This window comes from Schistocerca cancellata, chromosome 4, assembly GCF_023864275.1.
Source record: "Schistocerca cancellata isolate TAMUIC-IGC-003103 chromosome 4, iqSchCanc2.1, whole genome shotgun sequence".
NCBI lineage: Eukaryota > Metazoa > Arthropoda > Insecta > Orthoptera > Acrididae > Schistocerca > Schistocerca cancellata.
In genome coordinates this window covers 424042453-424067810 of record NC_064629.1, presented here as the reverse complement: position 1 = coordinate 424067810, position 25358 = coordinate 424042453, and the positions used below count along the sequence as shown (strand labels likewise).

The 25358-nt window shown below is 44.5% G+C and overlaps 1 protein-coding gene across 1 annotated transcript in view; it reads left to right on the top strand.

The window, feature by feature from the left end:
* Positions 1–25358, top strand: part of LOC126184234 (single-minded homolog 1-like) — a 146268-nt gene that overhangs the window by 54249 nt on the left and 66661 nt on the right. The window contains exon 3 of the mRNA XM_049926604.1: positions 8519–8608. Within this exon, the coding sequence (XP_049782561.1) occupies positions 8519–8608 (90 nt within the window). The remainder of the gene's footprint in view (positions 1–8518; positions 8609–25358) is intronic.

The following is a 25358-nucleotide window of genomic DNA, read 5'->3' as shown; positions in this document are numbered from 1 at the left end:
AAGAAAATGAGAGTTATCTGAAACAAAATAATTAAAAATACTTACGATAATACATAAAATGCTTAAACATGTAAGGGGGTAATAAAAACAAATTATAATTTCAGTTTTGTACCATGTAGCGATTTTACGCAAGGCAAATAATGTAAGTTAAAGGTTTGCGTGTGCGTGACTGTCTGAGCAGCTTAAATGTCTGGGCAATGAAGGAGGCGCCTTCAAGTAAGAGAAGCAGAACAATACACAGTACTTATGTAAATTCCGACGGCACAGGTTCAAATGTCTCTGAGCACTATGGGACTTAACATCTGTGGTCATCAGTCCCCTAGAACTTAGAACTTCTTAAACCTATCTAACCTAAGGAATCACACACATCCATGCCCGAGGCAGGATTCGAACCTGCGACCGTAACAGTCGCGCGGTTCCGGACTGAAGCGCCTAGAACCGCTCGGCCACCGCGGCCGGCGACGGCACAGGAAACAGTGATTAAATACCTGAAACGTGTCATGTAATTGTTGTAGCATCTATTAATCTGATCATTATCGATACAGTTGAACGATTCTGAAGAAAGTCGTTACACTTCAATTAAATTAGAAATAAATGAATTACGTTATGCATAAAGGGGAAATTTTCTCCAATTCTTTTGGCTGTCATGTGCTCATCGAAATTTACAATGAGCCGCAATAACCACAATTTCGTGTACCATTTATTATCCTCTACATTTGCTTTAAGCGCAATCGGTGCTCTTAAATCGCACGCATGTTCCGCACAGATAGAAACGAAGCTGTGATGGACGCAATTTTGCGGATAAATGAGACGGTGATTAAATCTCGCTGATGGAGAGTACCATTGTCCGCATGCGTGAGAGATGCACAATGACTTCCTCTACTCAGCACCTTATCCTAAGAGAGGGCGCAGCGGCTCGAGCTGCCATCTTGGCCTTCGTTCTTCGTACGCAAGAAAACTTGACATCATTATTGTAACTACTTAATGCCAGTATGCATTCGAAAAAAAGAAACTAACTTTCAAGAAAACACGCTTTTGACGACATTTCAGAACTTTTTATTTCGCATGACCTAGATTTCTGCTTCCAAGTTCATTTTCTGGTCTTACAACTTTCTGTAAATGTAAATAATGTATTGCCGTGCACTACGAATGGAAGAATTTAATACTACTAAAGTAATGTTGAGGTAATTCTGTACACATCGAGATATTAGAGTGTACAACGAATAAGTAAAGCGATGATACGAGACATTTGTGGTGTAATGTCTGATATTGTTACGTGTAATAATGTTGTTTAGTGACTCACTGCACCACAGAGACAGTAGACCAGAACCTGGCCGCGCGAGATTCGCCGAGCGGTCAGAGGCGCTGCAGTCATGGACTGTGCGTTTGGTCCCGGCGGAGGTTCGAGTCCTCCCTCGGGCATGGGTGTGTGTGTTTGTCCTTAGGATAATTTAGGTTAAGTAGTGTGTAAGCTTAGGGACTGATGACCTTAGCAGTGAAGTCTCATAAGATTTCACACTCATTTGAACATTTTGAACTAGAATCTGTTCAACTACAAATACATGCAGTCCTCTATGACTAAAAGTGGAATGACTAAGTTTACGTGTAATAAGCGTGGCTCATGTTGTGTGAGAAGGCCGGGAAGATCTGTCTGCATCAGACTGAAGAAATACACCCCTGGAAATGGAAAAAAGAACACATTGACACCGGTGTGTCAGACCCACCATACTTACTCCGGACACTGCGAGAGGGCTGTACAAGCAATGATCACACGCACGGCACAGCGGACACACCAGGAACCGCGGTGTTGGCCGTCGAATGGCGCTAGCTGCGCAGCATTTGTGCACCGCCGCCGTCAGTGTCAGCCAGTTTGCCGTGGCATACGGAGCTCCATCGCAGTCTTTAACACTGGTATCATGCCGCGACAGCGTGGACGTGAACCGTATGTGCAGTTGACGGACTTTGAGCGAGGGCGTATAGTGGGCATGCGGGAGGCCGGGTGGACGTACCGCCGAATTGCTCAACACGTGGGGCGTGAGGTCTCCACAGTACATCGATGTTGTCGCCAGTGGTCGGCGGAAGGTGCACGTGCCCGTCGACCTGGGACCGGACCGCAGCGACGCACGGATGCACGCCAAGACCGTAGGATCCTACGCAGTGCCGCAGCGGACCGCACCGCCACTTCCCAGCAAATTAGGGACACTGTTGCTCCTGGGGTATCGGCGAGGACCATTCGCAACCGTCTCCATGAAGCTGGGCTACGGTCCCGCACACCGTTAGGCCGTCTTCCGCTCACGCCCCAACATCGTGCAGCCCGCCTCCAGTGGTGTCGCGACAGGCGTGAATGGAGGGACGAATGGAGACGTGTCGTCTTCAGCGATGAGAGTCGCTTCTGCCTTGGTGCCAATGATGGTCGTATGCGTGTTTGGCGCCGTGCAGGTGAGCGCCACAATCAGGACTGCATACGACCGAGGCACACAGGGCCAACACCCGGCATCATGGTGTGGGGAGCGATCTCCTACACTGGCCGTACACCACTGGTGATCGTCGAGGGGACACTGAATAGTGCACGGTACATCCAAACCGTCATCGAACCCATCGTTCTACCATTCCTAGACCGGCAAGGGAACTTGCTGTTCCAACAGGACAATGCACGTTCGCATGTATCCCGTGCCACCCAACGTGCTCTAGAAGGTGTAAGTCAACTACCCTGGCCAGCAAGATCTCCGGATCTGTCCCCCATTGAGCATGTTTGGGACTGGATGAAGCGTCGTCTCACGCGGTCTGCACGTCCAGCATGAGCGCTGGTCCAACTGAGGCGCCAGGTGGAAATGGCATGGCAAGCCGTTCCACAGGACTACATCCAGCATCTCTACGATCGTCTCCATGGGAGAATAGCAGCCTGCATTGCTGCGAAAGGTGGATATACACTGTACTAGTGCCGACATTGTGCATGCTCTGTTGCCTGTGTCTATGTGCCTGTGGTTCAGTCAGTGTGATCATGTGATGTATCTGACCCCAGGAATGTGTCAATAAAGTTTCCCCTTCCTGGGACAATGAATTCACGGTGTTCTTATTTCAATTTCCAGGAGTGTAGATTATATCCTGGAAACTCCTGAAAGCGGACTCCAATTTTGCGCATCGTTATTCGGAAACTATAGATATTCCATTGATGTCGAAATCTGGCATTAAGGAAAGAGGGAACATATACTTCAAAGAAATTAAAGGAGATCCTAACTGATCTCTCTCTCTCTCTCCCTCCCCCCCCCCTCTCTCTCTCTCTCTCTCTCTCTTGCTCTTTTTCTATCTGGCTCTATTGCCTCGCCCCCATCCCGTCCCCCCTGCCTCCCCCCCCCCGCCCACTGCCTCCATCCTTAAGCCGCCCAGTGAAGGAGTTTCATACGTTGTACCACAACGCCGTCGTTGAATACTGTCAGAATCTCTGCAAAACCGTAATAACCGATTGTAGATTTAATAGCACTCCACAGTAAATATGGTGCGGATATATTCAGAGATAAACTACAGATTTAGCCCCTAATCTACAATAGATATTTCAGCATCACTGGCACCTATATGCATTAAACTTCTTTGATGTTAACCGTCGGATCTCACTTAGTTTCTTTGGTGCTGGTGAACTATATGCTTTGTAGTCCACCAGATGTAGTGGTCTCTTATCACATGGATGTCCAAGTGCAGTTGTCTGGGCATATCGGCCGTAGATCTTTTTCGTTTTTTGCGTAAGTACAATATCTCGGCCAGGAAGTGCCGCTAGAAAGCAAAGGAAAATTCTTTCAGATTATGCAAATAAGCAAGCCTATTGCACCGGATGTTCCAGTTTTACGGCGAAGAACAAAACGTATCGGCCAGCCGGTGTGGCCGAGCGGTTCTAGGCGCTACAGTCGCAGGTTCGAATCCTGCCTCGGGCATGGATGTGTGTGATGTCCTTAGGTTAGTTAGTTTTAAGTAGTTCTAAGTTCTAGGAGGCTGATGACCTCAGAAGTTAAGTCCCATAGTGCTCTGAGCCATCTGAACCAAAATGTACCGTTTCAGAATTAGTGAAAAAAAAAAAAACGAAGACAGAATCATTTCAAACTCAGGCGTGATCCGGACATTGATAGACTGATCAGAAAATAGGTTCTTCTTTATTTCCTATTTGTTTTACTCATAGATTCCATTATCCGAACAGCAATTGATGAAATTGCTACTACATTACCCAAACCTGTAAATGCGTTTCGTGCGTAAAATCAAGCGTCGTAAACAAGAAGACGCTTCGTCAACAAAGTTGACATCAGTAGTCACAATTTTTCGGTTGTTATTATATCACACATGTATTTGGAGCTTGTACGTTTGGTGTAATTCGTTTTCAGACTTTATTTATTTTTCCTGTTCAGGGAGATGTTGCGAAATGTATGTTCTGTAAGATCCATGAAGAACATTTGTAACGCTCTAATGTCAGGAGACACTGATTTATACGAGGGTTATTCTGAAAGTAAGGAACGATCGGTCACGAGATGGAAACCACAGTGAAAATCCGATGAAGTTTCGACAGGTGTGTTGGGCAGTGTCTCTAGTATGCCCGTCGATAGCATTATGTCGTTCTGTTTAGTTCTGAGCACACAGGGAGCACATAAAGATACGTAGAACAATAGTGTCTCCCGCCAACTACGAGAGCCTGGTGAGAAATTTCGCCTGAAGCTAGGCAGCCAACATTACGTAACTGTGGTGCATTTCTTCTCCAAGACAATTCTCAGCCGCATTCTGCAGGGGCAATGAAGTTGCTCCTGCATCGTTTTCAGTGTTTGATTACCCACAATACAGTCTCCCTCTGAGTTTCATCACTGCGCACATGAACCACTGGCAATGAAGACAACATTTTGGCACAGACAACGAGCTGTAGGCCAGCGTAGAGAATTGGTGGAAAGCACTGGCGGCTGCCTTCTATAACGAGGGTATTGGAAAGTTGGTACAACTCTACGACAAACGTCTAAGTCGGATCGGCGACTATAGAGATAAGTAGCTGTAAGTTGTAGCTAACTGTTGCAAATAAAAGAGTTTTGATTTTCACTGTGGTTTCCATATCGCGACCTATCGTTCCTTATTTCCCGAATAGTCTTCGTACATTCTGCAATTGCGCATCACTTCACTCAAGGCACACACTTGTTTGAGCATGTTTTGAAACGTACAAACAAATGAGCGCATTGAGTGACGTGACGTGCAGCTACAGATTGGATAAATCCACGTTTGCTGACATTAAATCATTAAAAATGTTCTTCGTGGATCCTTCGGAGCGTACATTTCGTATAACCTCACTTAAGAGCAGAAGTAACTGATTTTTTAAAACGAACGCACCTGATGATCATCGTACGGCATCCGACATACATCGCGTGACTTAATAAAACACGAAGATTGCGCACTGAAAACGTTATTATTTATACTTTCTGTTCGTTGAATACAGCCACGTCCAGAACTGCAAAATACGGACAAAACTACATTTGATATCGTTTGTTCAAACGTGCCAGTACTGATTGTAAAAATTAAGAATGAGCTATACAAGTTCTCTTTAAGCAGAAAGTGACATTAATATGTGCAAGAGCATCCGCTACTCAGCTCAACTTAAAGCGAAATATATGTTTGTGTGTTTGATATGTGAAGTGATCCATTGCCTATCAACATTTGTGTTGTCACTTATTGTTAATGAGATACATGCTGCAAATGCAGCCAGTAAGACATTAAATTTTGAGTTTTCAGGAAGATTATCTACTCTTCTTGGGGCTACATTTAGCCTGTTTTAACAACAGAGATACGTGTACAAAGTGATAGATAATGTGTTTTCTGGCTTATCAATTTTCAGCAGGGTATTCACAGTAAAGGTACAAGGTGCACGAAATATTTTTGGAACAGTAATTTCCTGGTACCATCTGCAGTTTCAAAACCAGGAGAGAAACAGTAAAATATTTGTCTAATTTCAACATGGTGAACAATAGGATAATGCAGGCACGCTAAGCTCTGAACTCCAAAATCAGAGTATTACATGCGAGTAGTATAGAGATCAGTGACAAGAAGGCATGAAATAGCGTAACGATGGATAATGGTTTGGAGCCCCAAAGTTGAGCCGTGCGAAATAAAAAGATCTAAGACAAAGGTAAAAGTGTGTTTGATTTTGACAATTATGCTTCACCATTAAATTACAGGCATGCCAATTAAACCAATCCAATTATTTCCATTTTTGAAACTGGGTTTGCTAAAGAAAGGCAAATCCCATAACTAGTGCTTGCTTGTTGGTTACTTTTACACAAACGCTGTCTTGAAGTACGTATTTACAGACATGGAAACTGTATTTCGTAATAGTAGATGCTGAACACTTGTCTACGACGTTCTTGTTCCTATTTGAAAATGCCGAAAACCTTTCCCTATTTATTCAGATTGAACAGTCACTCTTGGTATTGGGAAACTTCATAAATTGCGGTTGTTGACAAATAACGCAATTAACAAGAGCTATATGGTGCACTTACAGTGTAGTGCATTGTGTTTCAAACAAAACTCCATAAGATGCGATGCTCATCGTGTCCGATCTTACGTTACGTTACATTTGTTAAACTATGTTTGTCTTCCCTAAGTATAAATCAGTTCCTTTTTTCGTTCTTATTATTTATTTATTTATTTATTGAGACTTTCCTTAACACAGAAATTTCTCTCCAACGTCAGAATACACTCGAAATTTGTTAGATGAGTATCACATACATATTCAGTACTACCTTCTCAAGATGTTCCTCCAAATACATCGTTCTTACGCATCCTACTTTTCTGCACCAGATGTTTTCATTGTCTTCCGTACATTTTGAAGCCAGGCAGTCATCGCTCGTCCTCTTCTTCTTCTTCTTCTTCTTCTTCTCCTTCTCTTCTCAATTTCTCACCTCAGAATCGGTTTTGGTATTCTTGTTTCCTCCATCGTTCTTACATATCCGTAGCATTTTAATCTCTTTCGATCCATAGCATCACATATTCCTTCTTCCACTTCCATTATCTTTATCACTTAAGCGTTCCTTACGAGGTCTTTCCTTGAAATTCTTGCTGATTTTCTCCAGAAATTCGTCTCTTATATTTTCAGCTTCTTTATATGTCTCTGATTAGTTGTCTAGTTCTCTGGTCAATTCAGGACTATACTCTCTAGTACTGACTTGAATATGAGTCTTCTTGTTCTGTTCGTCACATTTCTATTCCATAAGATTGAATTGAGCATACCAGTAACCTTGCTTCATTTGCCAATTATTTTAATAATTTCCATATTTGAATTTCCCACTTTTTCTGTAGTGTACATCAAGTAGAAAAATTGTTGTCCATTTTTTTCCGCTCTATGTACGGCTTTTTTGTTCCTGTGTAAATAAAAAATGCTCATGTGTCAGATGCCAATTATGACTAAACATCACAAACTTATTTAACCTGTTCAGCATCTTTTTACTTCAACATAATTGCCTGTTGAGTACCACCTAAATGATTGCCCGCCCGGTTGGCCGTGCGGTCTAACGCACGGCTTTCCGGTCGAGATGGAGCGCCTGGTCCTCGGCACGAATCCGCCCGGAGGATCTGTGTCGAGGTCCGGTGAACCGGCCAGTCTGTGGATGGTTTTTGGGCGGTTTTCCATCTGCCTCGGCGAATGCTGGTTCCCCTTATTCCGCCTCAGATACACTATGTCGGCGATTGCTGCGCAAACAAGTTCTCCACGTACGCGTACACCACCATTACTCTACCACGCAAACATAGAGGTTACACTCGTCTGGTGTGAGACGTTCCCTGGGGGGTCCACCGGGGGCCGAACCGCACAATAACCGTGGGTTCGGTGTGGGCGGCAGAGGGGTGAAGTGGACTGAGGTAGTCGTCGTGGGATTGTGGACCACTGAGGCTGCGGCGGGGACGGAGCCTCTCCGTCGTCTCTAGGTCCCCGGTTAACATACAATACAATACAATACCACCTAAATGAACTGACATACGGTTTAAACTAAACAATTAATCATGTCGACCGTTTTACATACAAACATGGAAAATAATAAGAGTGTTGCACGACCTGTAACAAACATATTTTTGTCTTCATGCCACATCGTTTTTTCATACTACTTCCTCTTCTGTCCCATTTGTATCAGAATGTCTTACCAAGAAAATGTTGCCAGGAACCCACGGTACCATCACCTCACAGAGTTCGAAACTTAGTACATTACCAAGTTGTTCTCAAGCTTTAAATCACCTTCTTTGTTATTGTAAAGTATTTAATGCGTTTTAAGGCATTTTATCCAAAGGCTGAAGAGCGGCAACATGGCGCCCGCCAGCCCTCCCCGACTGGGGAAATGTAAATAATTGATAACAGAAAAGGATATTATAAAAAGCAAGTATGTGTAGAAGTAGATGTAGCGCTGATCGCTTGTAGAAGTAGAGCTGGCGCGCACTGCTCGGAGCCGACGTGCTGCAGTGGAGGCGCGAGGTGTGGTGTGTTGGCATGTTCCTAGCTGGCCATCCCTGTTCCCAGACCCTGGATGGCTTCATCTTCGTGGTGGCGCCCGACGGCAAGATCATGTACATCTCCGAGACGGCGTCCGTGCACCTCGGCCTCTCCCAGGTAGGAGTGTATGCGACTATCCGCACTCTAATCTACCATAAATATAGCAGCAATTTTCTCACCTCGACAAGAGGAAATGCATGTAAGTTAGAGTTATGCACATAGGAATTTCGTTATGTTAACAATTCAAACTAGAATCTGTTTATTTTAAGGCATTTTGTATTGCTTTCTGTTTAACCAACTATTCCTTAAATAGCTATGGTGCGCCTAAAACAAAATGTAGGGGAATTATTTACCTGAAACGTGCAATTTGGTAACCGTTGTGGAAGGAATGACTTTATTTCATAATGTGCGTAGCCCATGGTCTTCCCAAATCCCTCTTGTTATCTGGCCTACCTCGTTTCTTTATCCCATCTGGAATCCAAATCCACAACTTCTTTGGCCATCTTATATCATCCATTCGTCCTAAATTGCAGTACTGTAATAACCTCTTGCTTTCAATAGCTTCAAAAGGGTATCCTTTAATTTCCATACTTTTTCTGATTTTTTTCCCTTTCCGGTGTCTAACCTTCAGATTCTAGCTCTTCCCCTCCAGTAATTCATGGATAGTAATTGATCTATTTTCGAACTTTCAGCAGTGCAGCGCGTCAGCAATCGTAAGTATCGAAATAATTATGAAAAATCCGCCTCGATTGCACTAAGTACCTGGTGTTTACCTAGGTTTCAGCGTGGATAACCACGCCTTCTTCAGAACAAATATAAAACAGCTTGCCTAAATAGGCATAGTCAAAGGCTAAAATCAACACCTACAGTGACAAGACCCCATAAAACAATTTTACAAATACACGGTACATATGTAACAAGTTAATAATATTATTTATCTCACTCTGTGTGTGCTGCCTCGCCAAAGCCAACGTACGATGGTCACAGGCTCTCGGAGAGCTACCCACTGTCATATAATTAGACTTACTTGCATTTAATTTAAACCCTACTTTCTGTGTTGGTCGAACAGGTTCCTCAGCATATAACTAGAGCAGTCACTATATTCAGACATAATGACTTAGTCATCGGAGATTTTTTTTCGTTTTTATAGTTTGATGCCCTAATTCTGAGGGGCGGGGGTGAAATGGCAGCTGTACAGCTGGCACACTGCAGCGAAAAGCTTTTAAAATATAAAGATCGTTTTAAAACATTTCAAAGATAAAATATTTGCAAAATTTTTAAAATTTTTGAAACAGACGGCTGCACATTGACGAAGTTAAGAATGGTCTGTTTTATTTAAAAAGAAAAGCGTTGATGGGTTTTTTGGTAACCAAAGTGAAGCACTTCACAGCAGTCCACTAAAAGCGCAGAACCTCCACTGGGAGAGCATAATTTGGGAATGAGGGCGGTTAGCGGCACTGTAATGGTGTGTGGTGATGTTTGATGTGGCTGAGTGGCTGAGGAGAGCCATACGGCCTGGTACAGGTGTGACTAGGATGGAGATTAGGAGGGACAGCATCGGGAAGGAGTAAGGAATCCTGATGTGAGACGGCTTTCGGTGGGTGAATTACATCTTATAAATGTCAGACAACTTACATGGCACAAACGCTCTCTTCTCCATGTGCACCTTTTGACGATGTTTCAGGTTTTCTGTGGTTTTCCAAACTCCATAAAAACCATTCCCGAGTGATTCCCACACCCTTCTTCAATCGAGGTACTGCATCAGCTTAGCCGTCTGATATGAACTCGATGGAAGTGGAGTGTTAAACTAGGTGTCCTTGTATATACTGAGAATACAAGCTAATAAAGGTCGCCTGAGTGGTGTGGTGATTAGCGCTGTTGGCTGCTGATGCCAAGCTCCCGGGTTCGATTCCCTGTGATTAGCTCAGGGGAAAGATATGAAAAGGGACCATTGAGCCCTGTGAGGCTAAATAAATAGCGTTGAAGCAAATAGCACATTAGCATACGATTCAGAGTGCCGTAGTAGACGCAAAGGATGATTCTGTGTTCCTTGACATCCGTAATGTTCAAAAATGGCTCTGAGCACTATGGGAATTAACTGCTAAGGTCATTAGTCCCCTAGAACTTAGAACTACTTAAACCTAACTAACCTAAGGACATCACACACATGCCCGAGGCAGGATTCGAACCTGCGACCGTAGCGGTAGCGCGGTTCCAGACTGTAGCGCCTAGAACCGCTCGGCCACCATCCGGAAGGTATTCGATACAGATACGCAGTGTCACTTAGTGAACAAAGTACGACCTTACCGAATATCGGACCAGATTTTCTATTGGATTCAGGATATCCTTGCGCATAGAACTCAACACGTCGCTCTTAACGCTGCAGAATCGACAAATGTGAAAGTAATTTCTAGAGTATGTAAAGGCAGTGTTATAGGACTGTCGCTGTATACAATTTGTATTAATGATGTAGTGGATAGTGGTTTAGTTCCCGTGAGACTTTCCGTGGACGATGCTGTTATCTATAGGAACGCTGCAACGTTAGAAGACTACTGGGAAATGTAGGAAGACTTGCATAAGATCGACGATCATTGCAGGGATTTGTAATCGACTTTGAATATAAATAAATGTAACGTGTTGCACATAAATAGGCGGTGAGATCAACTACTGCTCTATTACACTATTGGCAACCAAATCACTGGAAACGGTAACTACCGCAACATACGTAGGAGTAACCATCCGGAGCGAACTGAAGTGAGAAGACCCCACATGAAACTAATTTCTGGAAAATCACGTGACAAGCTGAGATTCGTTGGGAGAATCTCAAGGAAATGTAATTCACCCTCGAAATAAGTGGCTTATAAAACATTCGTTCGACCAATTACTCAGTATTGTTCATTAGTCTGGGACCCTTATTAAGTAGGATTAATAGAATACACAAAGAAGGCCCAACGAAGAGCAGTGCATTGCGTTACGGGATCGTTTACACAGCCCGAGGATGTTACCGAGATGCTAGAGAACTATAGTATCAGACGCTATAAAAAGCGCGGTGTCACGGAGCGGTTTACTGTTGAAATATAGAGATCGTACGACCCAAAAAGAATCGGGCAACATACTACATTCTTGCAAATACATCTTGCGAAATAATCACGACGAGAAAGTCATTGGATCTCGATCTCATGCGTAGTTTTACCGACACTCATTCTTTCTACGCGCCAGTCATGGACAGATCAGCAAAGAGAACAGCCACTGTGGTTCGACCCAACGTAAGGTGGCTTGCGCAGTGTTGATGTACACGTATATGAAGACATAAATACGTAGCATCTGCCAATCGTACACAGCACTTTGCTATATTGACATACACGAACTTCTTTCTGGCGAATAGCTGACGTAACTAATTTTGTGCCGGAATGGGTTGCTGCAATGCTGACAGTCGAACTATGCAGTAGCAACTGAGGAAAAGGAAAGTAGCTTGATGAAAGCTGTCAATAGTTTGTCGACTACCTCTTTAATTGCTGATAACCACGTAGTTGAGCGCCCCACAAACCAAACATCATCTACCTCTTTAATTGTATCTTTCTTCACGCATGTGTAGATGGTCTATACTTATAGCAATGCTTCACAATTCGTTGTATCTACTCGGGCTACTTGTCTCCCTTCGTGTTCTATCCATGGATTATTTGTAGTAGGGAGACCTACTGATTGCACTAATATAAAATTAAATGCTCTGATCACTATCAGTTTATCAATCCGGTCTTTGACTGCTATTTGAGCAGGCCCCAAAGGAGTCAATAAGATGCAAATTTACGTTTCAAAGTACGTAATTTTCAGTGAAATGGAAACATATGTCGAATACTGTTAGAGAAAATTCCTTTTGGATGAATGTTAGGGTAACTAGTTATTTACATTAACAGAAATTTCAACGTTCTTTATTTCTCCAATAACTGCAGGTGGGAGTATTGATGTTGCAGTTTTACAATTGGTCGAGAACGAGGTAATTGCTAATGAAGTACGTGTTCGAATATGACGCGTGCTAACAGATTAATCGCATATGAAATGACGAATCCAAATCTGTTTGTTGACGGATTGATAAACGAATCACAGCGCTTACGACTAAATATCCTGCATATCGACATCGCATCTCATAAATATGGATTGCTGCAAATACAGAAGCAGCAGAATGTGCGCTACTCGAAACTTGCAGAGTGATAGCAACGTCAGTTGATACAGATGCAGCGTTTTGCAGGACAGTCATTTCGGTTTACGGCAGTTTTCTGTAAAAGGTACGGAATTTCTATTTCCTGTACACGTCACAGAGGTAAATGACACTCGTCAAGTGTATTATTCCTGTTTACTATATTTTTAACGAAATCTCAGTTACTTTTTTTAATACAGAAAGAGCACATTAATTAGCCGGCCGCGGTGGCCGTGCGGTTCTGGCGCTGCATTCCGTAACCGCAGGACTGCTACGGTCGCAGGTTCGAATCCTGCCTCGGGCATGGGTGTGTGTGATGTCCTTAAGTTAGTTAGGTTTAAGTAGTTCTAAGTTCTAGGGGACTTATGACCTAAGATGTTGAGTCCCATAGGGCTCAGAGCCATTTTTGAGCACATTAATCAAAGTAACAGGCCCCGCCGCCATACGATTACTTCCTGTATGAGTCTTTTGCTTCTAAGTAATGTTTAGGAACTATGTGAAGAAGACTCCCCTTGTGTTAACAGAGTGAAATGAAGCTCATTATTTCAATCAGAAAATGGACAGTCACTTGAGGTGCAGTACGTTCATACCATCATTGCTTCTTTTTCTATTTTTACTTCTTTTTCGAAGAGGAGAATAATACAGGCTTTAAGAGGTGCATATTAATATTCTTCGCTATTTAGGACGCGTATACGAAATCTAGTTCAATTTCCCCCGTATGCAACGCGGCACTGTATGCTCGGCATCCGCTTCTGTTGGGCGGGCGGAATGTAGGTAGCGTTCGCCTGTGAAGTATGTAATATGCACGACTTCCCGCCGCAACGGGAAGCATAAACCGTTTGTTGACACGTCCGTGGAAACCTATTGCCCCTTCTCTGTTAATCAGTTTATTCACACCAAGTTATCTTCCAACAACTTTCAGGTAACAAGGACCTCTTGATTTATGCCTTCTTTTTGGATTGCCTTATAGGAACCTAAACACTTGGAACAACGCTTCATCGTAGTGGTACGAGAGAACACAGACCGCATTACAGGACGAACTAGTGAGTGAACCATCGTGTAGATAGTGTTTTGCTACTACATCCGGCGTTTCAGATGAACAACACACGCGAAGACCGTCCTGACAGTTTGCGCTCCCACTGCCCAGCTTACACGTGAGGACATAGACATGGTCTAGAGTCTAGACTATTGTTCACTAGTCCGGTTGTTGTGTTACGTGGGCTTAATGGTCCATTTTTGACAGGCGTAGGATGACGTCGCAACTCCCGTTACTCACCAATAAACAACTCGGCAGCAGCAGCTATCTGTGCACGTTTACGTTTTAAAAGTTTACAAACTGGGTGTTTGTAGCCTTTGAGGTAGTCTCCAGCAAAACGAGACGAAACGTTAGGATCGAAAATAAGCCTTAGTTCACGGCCTAATGCCCATAAAACCATTGTCACTAAGGATATAATTCAGGTGCTCAAAAATGTTAAAATGTGTGTGAATTCCTAAGAGACCAAACTGCTGAGATCATCGGCTCCTTGACTTACACACTACTTAATCTAACTTAAACAACGTATGCTAAGAACAACACACACACACACACCCATGCCCGAGGGACGGGTCGAACCTCTGGCGGGAGGGACCGTGCAGTCCGTGACATGGCGCCTCAAACCGCGCGGCCACTCCGAGCGGCAGTTCAGGTGCCCTTCGTTGGATGTGTGACATCGCACAATGTCATCAAAGCGAAACTCCCAGCACACAGTGATCCGCATGGCTGAAACTGTGCTACGTGTCTGGTCATTTGTTTAATGTGGTCACACTAAATCTACGTTTACATCTCAAATGTCATTTTTTTTCTCTTCCGTATTCCATTCGCGAATTCCGTGTGGAAAGAATGACTGTCGATAAATTTCCGTACGAGCTCTAATTTCTCCGATTTTCTCGTCGTGGTCAATTCGAGAAACGTATGTGGGCTGAAGTAATATGTTGATCGAATATTCTTGGAAGATACGCTCTCGGAACGTCAATACCAAATATCCGTGATACACAACGCCTCTTTTGTAGCGTCTGCCCCTTGGGTTTGTTGAGCGTCTCCGTAACGTTCTCTCGCCGACTAAACGACCCCGCTACAAAACGCCCCACTCTCAGCTGGATTTTCTCCATCCCTTCTATTAAGCAAATTGCTAAGGGTCCCACACTGATGAACAATACTCGAGAATTTCTTGAATATGTGTTTTGTAAGCCACTGCTACATCGACGTTCATACTCCGAAAGCCACACTACGGCGTCTGGCACTGTGTCCTTCGTGCACAACTGCCACTTCCCCATTCTCCTGTTCCAGTCACGAATAGCACGAGGGTGGATCATTGGTGGTAAGCCCCCATGTGAGCTTGAATTTATCTAAATTTGTCTTCACTGTCTTTTGATGAGGAATCTTTAGAGGAAAGCAATATATTGGTTGACTGTTCAAGAAAGTAAATTTACAGGATTTTAATAGTAAATCACTCCGTGATGCCCAGTGTCCCTCTTGTAACATCTGCCACTGGAGTTGACTGGCACTTTCGCGCGTACTAAACGAGCCTGTGCCGAAACTTGGTGCTCTTTGGATCTTCATTATTTCTTCAATCGATCCTATCTGGCAATGGTCGCAGACTAACGACCAATACTCAAGTAGCAGCCGATGATGGGTTTTATGAGCTACCGCGTTAGTGGGTGTGCTATAATAACCTGAGGACTCTTCTAATGAATCTAAGTCTGACATCTGCATCTCCTACCGTTAGTTTTATGTGATCGTCGCTCTTCAAATCGCTGCGTGCCCTAACGCCGAGATAGCCATGACTGCTCCCTGTGATTTTCCGACAGTCGAGTGACCCTATTTATGAGCAGTACATTACATTTGTTTACGCTGAGGGTCAACTGCCAATTCTTGCACCAAGCATAGATCCTTTCCATATCTTCCAGCATTTTCTGTCTATGAGACATGACTGTATACTCCAGCATCATCCGCGAATAGCATCATGAGGGGTTTCCGTTTGAAGGCGTTGCTGCGCGTATATGTAACGTAACACGACTCCGATGCGGGAACACAGTGTTGTTTTTTCCACCGTGTGCAAACTCTAGGAATTGATCGATGGGAGGATTCGGAACAAAAAAGGTCTAATGAAGTTATGTCCGGAATTGCATGGTTTGCAAGACCGTTTATTCAATCACACATTGACACAGGACTGCAGTCTAAAGGCGCTGTACCATGCAGCCACAGGTACAGTATGGTCTGAAAATAGTTTCCATACGCCTCAACCCACGCATGTACGCACCGTAGCGCGTTCTGTCTCCACGTTCACATCGACCAAGCTGCATCAGAACAGTGTTAACGGCAGCATGAATACGTTGCTCCAGTGTCTCCACATCTGGACTAGGCTCTGCATATACGATATTTTTGAGATGGCCCCATAACCAGAAATAGGACAGGTTGAGATCCAGTGAACGAGTAGACCATGCAACTGGATCCCTCGTCCGATGCATTGACCAAGGAAGACATGATTGAGCTGCGTCCGGGTGTTAACTGCGAAATGGGCCTGAGCACCATCTTGTAACAGCCACATAACATTTCGAATCATCTGTGGCACTTCTTCCAGCAGGGGAGGCGAAGTCACGGGCAAGAAACGCCGAAAGTTCCGGCCTGTTAGGCGACGTGGAAGGAAGACTGGTCTCAAAATACAACCGCAATTATCTCGGCCCACACTTTTCTGCTGCACCGATGCTGATGATTCGTTGTCACCACACCATGTGGGTTCTGCATACTATCCCACAGACGACTGTTACGAAAGTTGAAGATACCACTCCGCGTAAAGGTGGCTTCATCTGTGAATAGGATGGATGACACAAATCCCGGAATCGTGGTTGCCTGGTGAAAAAACCAGTGACAAAACTGCTCCCGATTTGAAAAGTCTGTCACTAGTAAGACCTGCACACACTGTAAGTGACAAGGGTAGTAACAATTGTCATGGAGAATGTTCCACACGGTCGTCTGGCTTACCCTGTACTGGCGAGCCAACTGCCTGGTATTGACACGGCGGTCTTCTTCTACAGTGTTAATCACATTTTCCTCCAAGTCTGGTGTCCGAACATTTGGGGTACGGCCTTAATGATTTCCTGCTTCGTGAAACGACCCTTTCTCAGACAAACGGCGAAATACTGTTGCAGACGTTGACTGCTGTAGTTGTTGTCGGCGCGGATAGGTCTCCTGATACAATGTTGATGCCCGTCGCTCGTTGCTATTTGCCTTTCCGTAAGTAAATACTGTGTCGGCAAGCTCTCGATTCGAATAGGGAACCATTGCGTACAACGCTGAATCACATCCACTACAAGGTGAATCAGCAGGAGAAGTAAATCGGACACAAGATTACCAATGACAATGACAGGAGAGGGCGCTAGGTCATGACGTATGAGGAACAGTACCACCCTCTAGGAGGAAACCATGCATACTGTAACTATTGCTGGATGGTACAGTGAGTATTAGACGGAAGTGTCTGTAACAATGTATGATTGAATAAATGTTCTCTGTCATAAAAACCATGTATTTCCGGACACAAGTTCATAGGCATCGCTCAATCCCTAGTGTGTACACTGTGGAAAACATCACCTTGTATAAGCACGGGCATGTAGGCGAGGGATTAGTTTGGTATTCGTGTCTTTCCGACGTGCTTGCGGTAAATGTGGAGACGTGAACTATGGCGACGTCATTACCAATTGCGTTGAAACAGGACCAACGTGCTGTTATTCTTTAATTGGCTGCTCAGGACAAACACCGATAGACACCCATCGTGGAATGAAGAATGTGTCTGGGGCAGCATGTCTGTCGAAAACCAATGTTTGTGAATGTTGCGCCAAGGGGTGCTGCTGCTTAATGGTAACGTACGTCCCCATATTGCAAATCTAGTAAAGCAGAAGTTGCACCAAATGAAGTGGGAGGCACTCGAGCACCCGCCCTGTAGTCTTGATCTCTTTCCATACTGTTACCACGCCTTCGGTCGCTTAAAAAAGGCCTTGGAGGGTCGAAGATTCCTGTCGGACGAGGCTATTCAGCAGGCAGTTACGTCCTTCTTCACGCAGCAGGACACGGTGTTTCACGAAACGGGTATCTTCAACCTGGTTCGTCGGTGCAATAATTGCCTCAATGCTGACGGTGATTTTGCCTGATTGAAATACCGATTCTGGACTGCACAGTACCCGAACAGAGACTTTTTGATCGCCCAATATACATATAGTTAGTAGTTGTGGTTCTGTAACATTCCGTTGAGGCACGTCCGAAGTTACCTTTACGTCTGGAGATTTACCTTCGTTAAGAATTACATACTCTGTTCTGTTTGCTAGGAACTCCCCGATCCAGTCACAAACCTTGGCTAATATCCTGTGCGCATGTATTTTGTTCATTGGGCAACAGTGCAGAACTCTACTGTACTCATTTGTAAAGTCAAGGAATGCTGTATCAACTTGGGTGCCAATATCTGTTGCCTACTACTACGTTACATTTACTTACGTTAAGGACCAATTGCCAGAACTTGAAAGATCCTTTTACCAGCTGGATACAGTTCTTGCTAGTCTGCCATTTCCGTACACAGAGATCCGCCAAGTTGGAAGCCTTCCGAGCCACGCTGCAGGCCATCTGCTCCATGCCGCGCTGCGAGATGTCCATCGACGTAGGATTCGTTCGGAATAAGAGCGTTTGCTGCGAGGCCAGTTTCCTGTTTTTCCCTTCCGCTTGCCGCTTTTTGAAGGGAATTGCTGTGCTGCCTACAGCGGCAAGTGTATTGAGCGCGGCGGCGAAGATCCGCGCCAGTGGCCATCTTGCCGGCGGGCCGGTCGATACAGCAAGAGCGCCGCTGCTGACTCGCGCCAAGTCAACGCCCGCCGACACCGCCGTCGTGGCGCGCCCGCCTTCGGCGTCATTGTGTTTGCACAGATACAGCAGCTCTCTCGTACAGCTGTCCCTTCAACCAATAGCCTCCCAAATACGGGCTGTTTCAAAAAGAGCCATCCCACTCCACAAGACTATATCATCTTGTAAAGTTCAAAACCGCAAAATTATCCATCGGCCTCCGAGGCCGCCTAATCTCACGGTATGTGATTTTTTTGTGTGGATTTGTGAAATAATGCACCTATGTGCCTCCTCTTTCAAATTCTGTCGGTGAAATGGGACACGCATACTAACGCCAGTGATTGCAGGAACGCCACACACGCTCGCAGAAGTGTGGAAGGAGTGTGACTAACTTCTGGAAGTTTATCGTCCGTCCCTTGGAGGGTACATAGAACATTTGTGAAAAGGAAATGAAACCTTTGATCTTAATCGTAAATTTCTATACACAGCGCTGCATAGCTTCAATGTATTTAAATAACAAATCATTAAAACACCACGTGTATTTATTCATCTACATCTACATCTACATTTATACTCCGCAAGCCACCCAACGGTGTGTGGCGGAGGGCACTTTACGTGCCACTGTCATTACCTCCCTTTCCTGTTCCAGTCGCGTATGGTTCGCGGGAAGAACGACTGCCGGAAAGCCTCCGTCCGTGCTCGAATCTCTCTAATTTTACATTCGTGATCTCCTCAGGAGGTATAAGTAGGGGGAAGCAATATATTCGATACCTCATCCAGAAACGCACCCTCTCGAAACCTGGACAGCAAGCTACACCGCGATGCAAAGAGCCTCTCTTGCAGAGTCTGCCACTTGAGTTTGCTAAACATCTCCGTAGCGCTATCACGCTTACCAAATAACCCTGTGACGAAACGCGCCGCTCTCCTTTGGATCTTCTCTATCTCCTCTGTCAACCCGACCTGGTATGGATCCCACACTGATGAGCAATACTCAAGTATAGGCCGAACGAGTGTTTTGTAAGCCACCTCTTTTGTTGATGGACTACATTTTCTAAGGACTCTCCCAATGAATCTCAACCTGGCACCCGCCTTACCAACAACTAATTTTATATGACCATTCCACTTCAAATCGTTCCGCACGCATACTCCCAGATATTTTACAGAAGTAACTGCCACCAGTGTTTGTTCCGCTATCATATAATCATACAATAAAGGATCCATTCAGAGACAACCGGTGTTAGTCAAGTGACCGTCTTCAAGTTCCGGATTAGCACTACATCAAGTTAAAGGAAAGTTCCTTGGCGTCAAATTCATGACTGTTTTTAGTTACAACACCTGTCACACGTGCATCTATCCAGTCACATTGTAAGTAGGCTGTTTAAGTTTTTTATTGGTAACGCCACGTAGCGCTCTGTATGAAAATCACTGGCTGTGCTGTGTGCAGTCCGTGGCTGGTTGGCATTGTTGTAATATTCGCTATTGTAGTGTTGGGCAGCTGGATGTTAACAGCGCATAGCGTTGCGCAGTTGGAGGTGAGCCGCCAGCAGTGGTGGTGGATGTGGGGAGAGAGGTGGCGGAGTTTTGAGAGCGGATGATCTGGACGTGTGTCCATCAGAGACCGTAAATTTGTAAGACTGGATGTCATGAACTGCTATATATATATATATATATATATATATATATATATATATATATATATATTATGACTTTTGAACACTATTAAGGTAAATACATTGTTTGATCTGTATCAAAATCTTTCATTTGCTAACTATGCCTATCAGTAGTTTGTGACTTCAGTAGTTAGAATCTTTTATTTAGCTGACAGTATTGGCGCTTGCTGTATTGCAGTAGTTTGAGTAACGAAGATTTTTGGTAGGTAAGTGATTCATGAAAGGTATAGGTTATTGTTAGTCAGGGCCATTCTTTTGTAGGGGTTATTAAAAGTCAGATTACGTTGCGCTAAAAATATTGTGTGTCAATTTAGTGTTGATCAGAATAAGTAAAGAGAGTACGTTCAGTTTTGCTCAGCTGTTTGAAAAGCAAATAATGTTAGAGGTTTATCAGCACAGTCATTCATAAATTTTTCTAAGGGGACGTTTCATATGGAATGAAAGATTTTGATACAGAACAAACAATGTATTTACCTTAATAGTGTTCAAAAGTCATAATATATATATATATATATATATATATATATATATATATATATATATATAGCAGGTCATGACATCCAGTCTTACAAATTTACTGTCTCTGATGGACACACGTCCAGATCATCCGCTCTCAAAACTCCGCCATCTCTCTCCCCACATCCACCACTGCTGGCGGCTCACCTCCAACTGCGCAACGCTATGCGCTGTTTACATCCAGCTGCCCAACACTGCAATAGCGAATATTACAACAATGCCAACCAGCCACGGACTGCACACAGCACAGCCAGTGATTTTCATACAGAGCTCTACGTGGCGTTACGAATAAAAAAAACCTCAACAGCCTACTTACAACATTAATGTGATCTGCCAAAAGCCCGAATAACCACCTTTAGCAACTCTGACCGCTCCGAGACGTACAGGAAGAGAGCCTATGGGGCTCTCGAAGGTATCGTGGCCAGGGGAGTACGGTAAACTCATAGTAGTGTTCTTCGAACTACGCAAGTACACTGAGAGCTTTGCGACACGTTACATTGTCCTGCTGGTAGATGTCATCTTGCCCAGGAAAAACAAACCGTATGTAGGGGTGGACATGATCCCCAATGATAGATGCATACTTGTGTTAATCCAGTGAGCCTTTCAGATTGACTAGACCACCCAGGGAATGCCACGAAAACATTCCCCAGACCATAACGCATCCTCCTTGTTTGCTGTCAGACGCTTCACGCCGAACACGCCAACGGCCATCTATCTGATGCAGCATAAAACATTATTCATCTGAAAACGCCACCTGTCGCCGCTCATGGGACGTCCGGTTGCGTTACTAGCGCGCAAGTTCCAGCCTTCGTCGCCAATGAACAGCAGTCAGCAACTAACTAGGCGCGTTCCGCAGAGACCCGTACGCAGCAACGTTCGATAAACGGTCGTTGAGGAGACGCTGTTGGTGGGCCTCGGTTCATCTAGGCGGTCAGTTGCTCAACAGTTGCACGTCTATTTGTCGTACACATCTCCACAGCCATCATTCGCCCCTGTCATCTATGGTGCCTGACGCACGACAGTTGTCTCGGCGCCATTTTGCCATGCACGCTATACTTCAACCACGGACGCACACGAAAAGTTTACAGAGTATCCATTTCTGAAATGCTTACACTCTCGGCCTGAAAGCCAACGATCATGCCCTTTTCGGACGGCAGATAAATCACTTCGGCGTCCCCCCGACACGCTTTACATACCCTCCACCGCAATTGTTATCACGTGCCGCCTGTGACGTTGACGTCGAACATAGGCCGTGGTAACTGCACGGTGTATTAACTGTGTGTCCCAGACGCTGCACCTAAAAACAATTATGCGTTTGATAGCTAGGAAGCTTCCTTTAACGTACTGTCAGTTCGTGGGTTGCGGATGGTCACTTGATCCAAGCTAAATAAATAAATGTAAATGTTGCGTGAATAGGGCCTCCCGTCGGGTAGACCGTTAGCCGGGTGCAAGTCTTTCGATGTGACGCCACTTCGGCGACTTGCGCGTCGATGGGGATGAAATGCTGATGATTAGGACAACACAAGATCCAGTCCCAGAACGGAGAAAATCTCCGACCCAGCCGGGATTCGAACCTGGACCGCCGGCCGGGATGGCCGAGCGGTTCTAGGCGCTACAGTCTGGAACCGCGCGACCGCTATGGTCGCAGGTTCGAATCCTGCCTCGGGCATGAATGTGTGTGATGTCCTTAGGTTGGTTAGGTTTAAGTAGTTCTAAGTTCTAGGGGACTGATGACCTCAGTAGTTAAGTCTCATAGTGCTCAGAGCCATTTGAACCATTTTTGAACCCGGTCCCTTAGGATTGACATTCTGTCGCGCTGACAACTCAGTTACCGGGGGCGGAAACTTGATCTAAACTGATTTTCTGTGAATAACAGCTTTCGGTCGTTCCGCGTGCCCTCCACGAAACACGATAAACATACAGACGTTAGTCACACTTGTCCCATACTTCCGCGAGCTTGTCTGCAGTTACTGCAATCACTCCTGTTGCTACGCAGCGTCGCAGTTCAGCCATAGTTGTAGGATAAGGAAGTACGCAGACGAAGTCTTTGACAAACCTCCACAAAATAAAAATCACATACCTTGAGATGTGGCGGCCTTGGAGGCCAATGATGCAACGCGATAATCGTACGTCCCTCATAATCGATCCATTGTATAGGCAGCTCACTGTTAAAAATGCCCTTATATGCAGGCGCCATTGCGGTGGTTTATTGCCGCTTAGTAGGTGTTACAGTGTCGAGAAAAGTCGTCATATCTGAATTCACTTCTGCAAGAAATTGACGTCAGTGTAATAGGTCTATAGTTCTGCGTGTCCGTCGTAACACCCTTCATTTAAATTTTAACGACCTATTTTCCAGTGAGATCATCCAGCGACCTACGGTAAACTAATACAAGAAACGGAAGAGGGCGAACAGTTCTTCCACAAATTCAATATAGAAATGTAAATGGCATCCGTCATTCCCAGTGATCTTTACTCTATCCAGATATTTGAGCTGGTTTTTTAGTTCCGCGTCATTTTCCCAACATTTTGACAACAGAACGTAAGATATGTTCTGTGATTTTCTTGGGAAGACGAAGTTTAGATTTTCGGCTTTCATTTTAGCATTTTACGTCATGGAGCCATCGTGGGCAACGAGCAGTTGGACAGACGACTTTGTTCCAGTGACTGATTTTTATGTAAAACCAAAACTTTTTTAGAGTTTTTGACAACTCTGCAGGAAAGATGTTGCTTTAGAATTCACTGAACGCTTCTCGGACTGTGGTATCTACGCCTATTTCGACTAGTTTATAAGCAACAGTTTGTTTATAAGCAGCAGTACGAATTCGTTGTTAGCTAACGTTTCCTTCCAATTGTACGTTTATTTAATTCCGTGATCTCAGTTTTGTATAGAACCGCTACATAATATTTTGACGAAGCTGGCTTCAAAAAGGCGTAATGCTTAATAATACTCGAAACTGATGATAGCCTGTTGTATGAAGAGGTGTTCTGTGAGTATGGTTCTTGATTACAGTCCGCATTGCACACCTACAGAGTGAAAATAATTTACCCGACGAACCCTGGGAGGTTGCACATGATACCGAATTAAATATTTTTCTCGAATGTCATATTTTCCTGTCAGGGCTTTTTTAAACAAGTAGAGGGAGTTTTCTTCCGATTAAAATTAATTAAACTAACATATAATGGGAGGTTGCATAGGACAACGAAAACACTTCTTCCGATGTGTTTTCCTGTGAAGACAAAAAGTAATACAAACAAGCTTTAATCCTTCATTACCAAGAGACAACAACAATGACACAGCACAATGAATTCATTGCAGTAGAGGTTCAAAAACACCTATATTTACTTGTAAACAGAGGTTACACCTGGGAGTCATTTTCTGTCTAACGCGGTCAAAGATGCAGGAGCGTCCGTAATTTCTACATCTACTGCTACTATTCGGGCAACCAGATCCTCTTCTGATTCAACAGAGGTTTTGTGAACAAGACTGTACCATCTCCCGTCATACCAAAAAGAAAAAAAATCCGAGGTGTCAAGCAGGGAATCGAGTAGGCCATGGTACACGACCACCACGCCCAATCCACTTTTCTCGAAATAATCGGTTCAAGAATCGACGCACAGGACGACTGAAATGTGCCGGCGCCCCGTCATGCTGGAACGATATGCAGTCTTGTTGCGAGTGGCACGTCATCCAGCAGTTCTGGCGAAGAAATTGTAATAGTGCCTGTCATTTAATGACCTAGACAGGAGATATGGTGCAATTAACAGTCACCAACAAATCTGCCCACATATTCAGGTAGAACGGCAATTGATGAGCGCGAGCAGATGTAGCAGGTGGATTAACCTCACTCAAAACATGCGAATTGTGGATGTTGAGGACACCATCACCCCGAACGTTGCTTCAAATGTAAACAGTACAGAGGACGGAAATGTAGGATGCATATGCCACTGTTCCAGGTACATCTGGTTCTACGTTGTGCACGCGCTGTAGCTGAAATGGATTAACAATTGCTCACGAAGGACGTGTCTGACATTCGTCTGATTCGTCCCCTTGTTCTGCAAAATTGCACGAGCGCTGTGAGAGATAACACGCTCTGCCAGAATAAAAAATTCTCACATGTAATTATGAGAGAATGCGATGTGGCAAGGAATGACAAAGTAAGATACGTATTAAGTTGGGAAAGGTTTAGATAAACTGACGAGAAAAGAAAAAGAAAAGAAGAACATGCGTTTTCTGGGATGAAAGGTGAGATACTTCGGTAAGTCAGCTTAAAGTCGAGCAGCAAGCCAGAGATGGAGCTGTAGTCACATGGGGCTAGGAGGAAGGCAGCCTTGAGGGTTGGAGTAAAAGCTGCACTAATGAGCCGCTCATTACGCGCTCCTGTGTTCGGCTGGGCGCGCCACAGGCCGGCTTTATCTCCCACCTGCACTCACTGAAGGAAGACACGTTGCGGCCTTCCCGTGTTCTACACCAACGTCTGTATTCTAAAGTGCGTGGTGGGGGATACTTTTCATTGTACGATATACAGGGCGAACCCGAACACAGTCCATAAAATTTCGGAGCTTGTTCTGCAATGTTTTCTGAGTATTTTGCTACAAGACACCCGTGTCTCCAGTGGTTCGTTA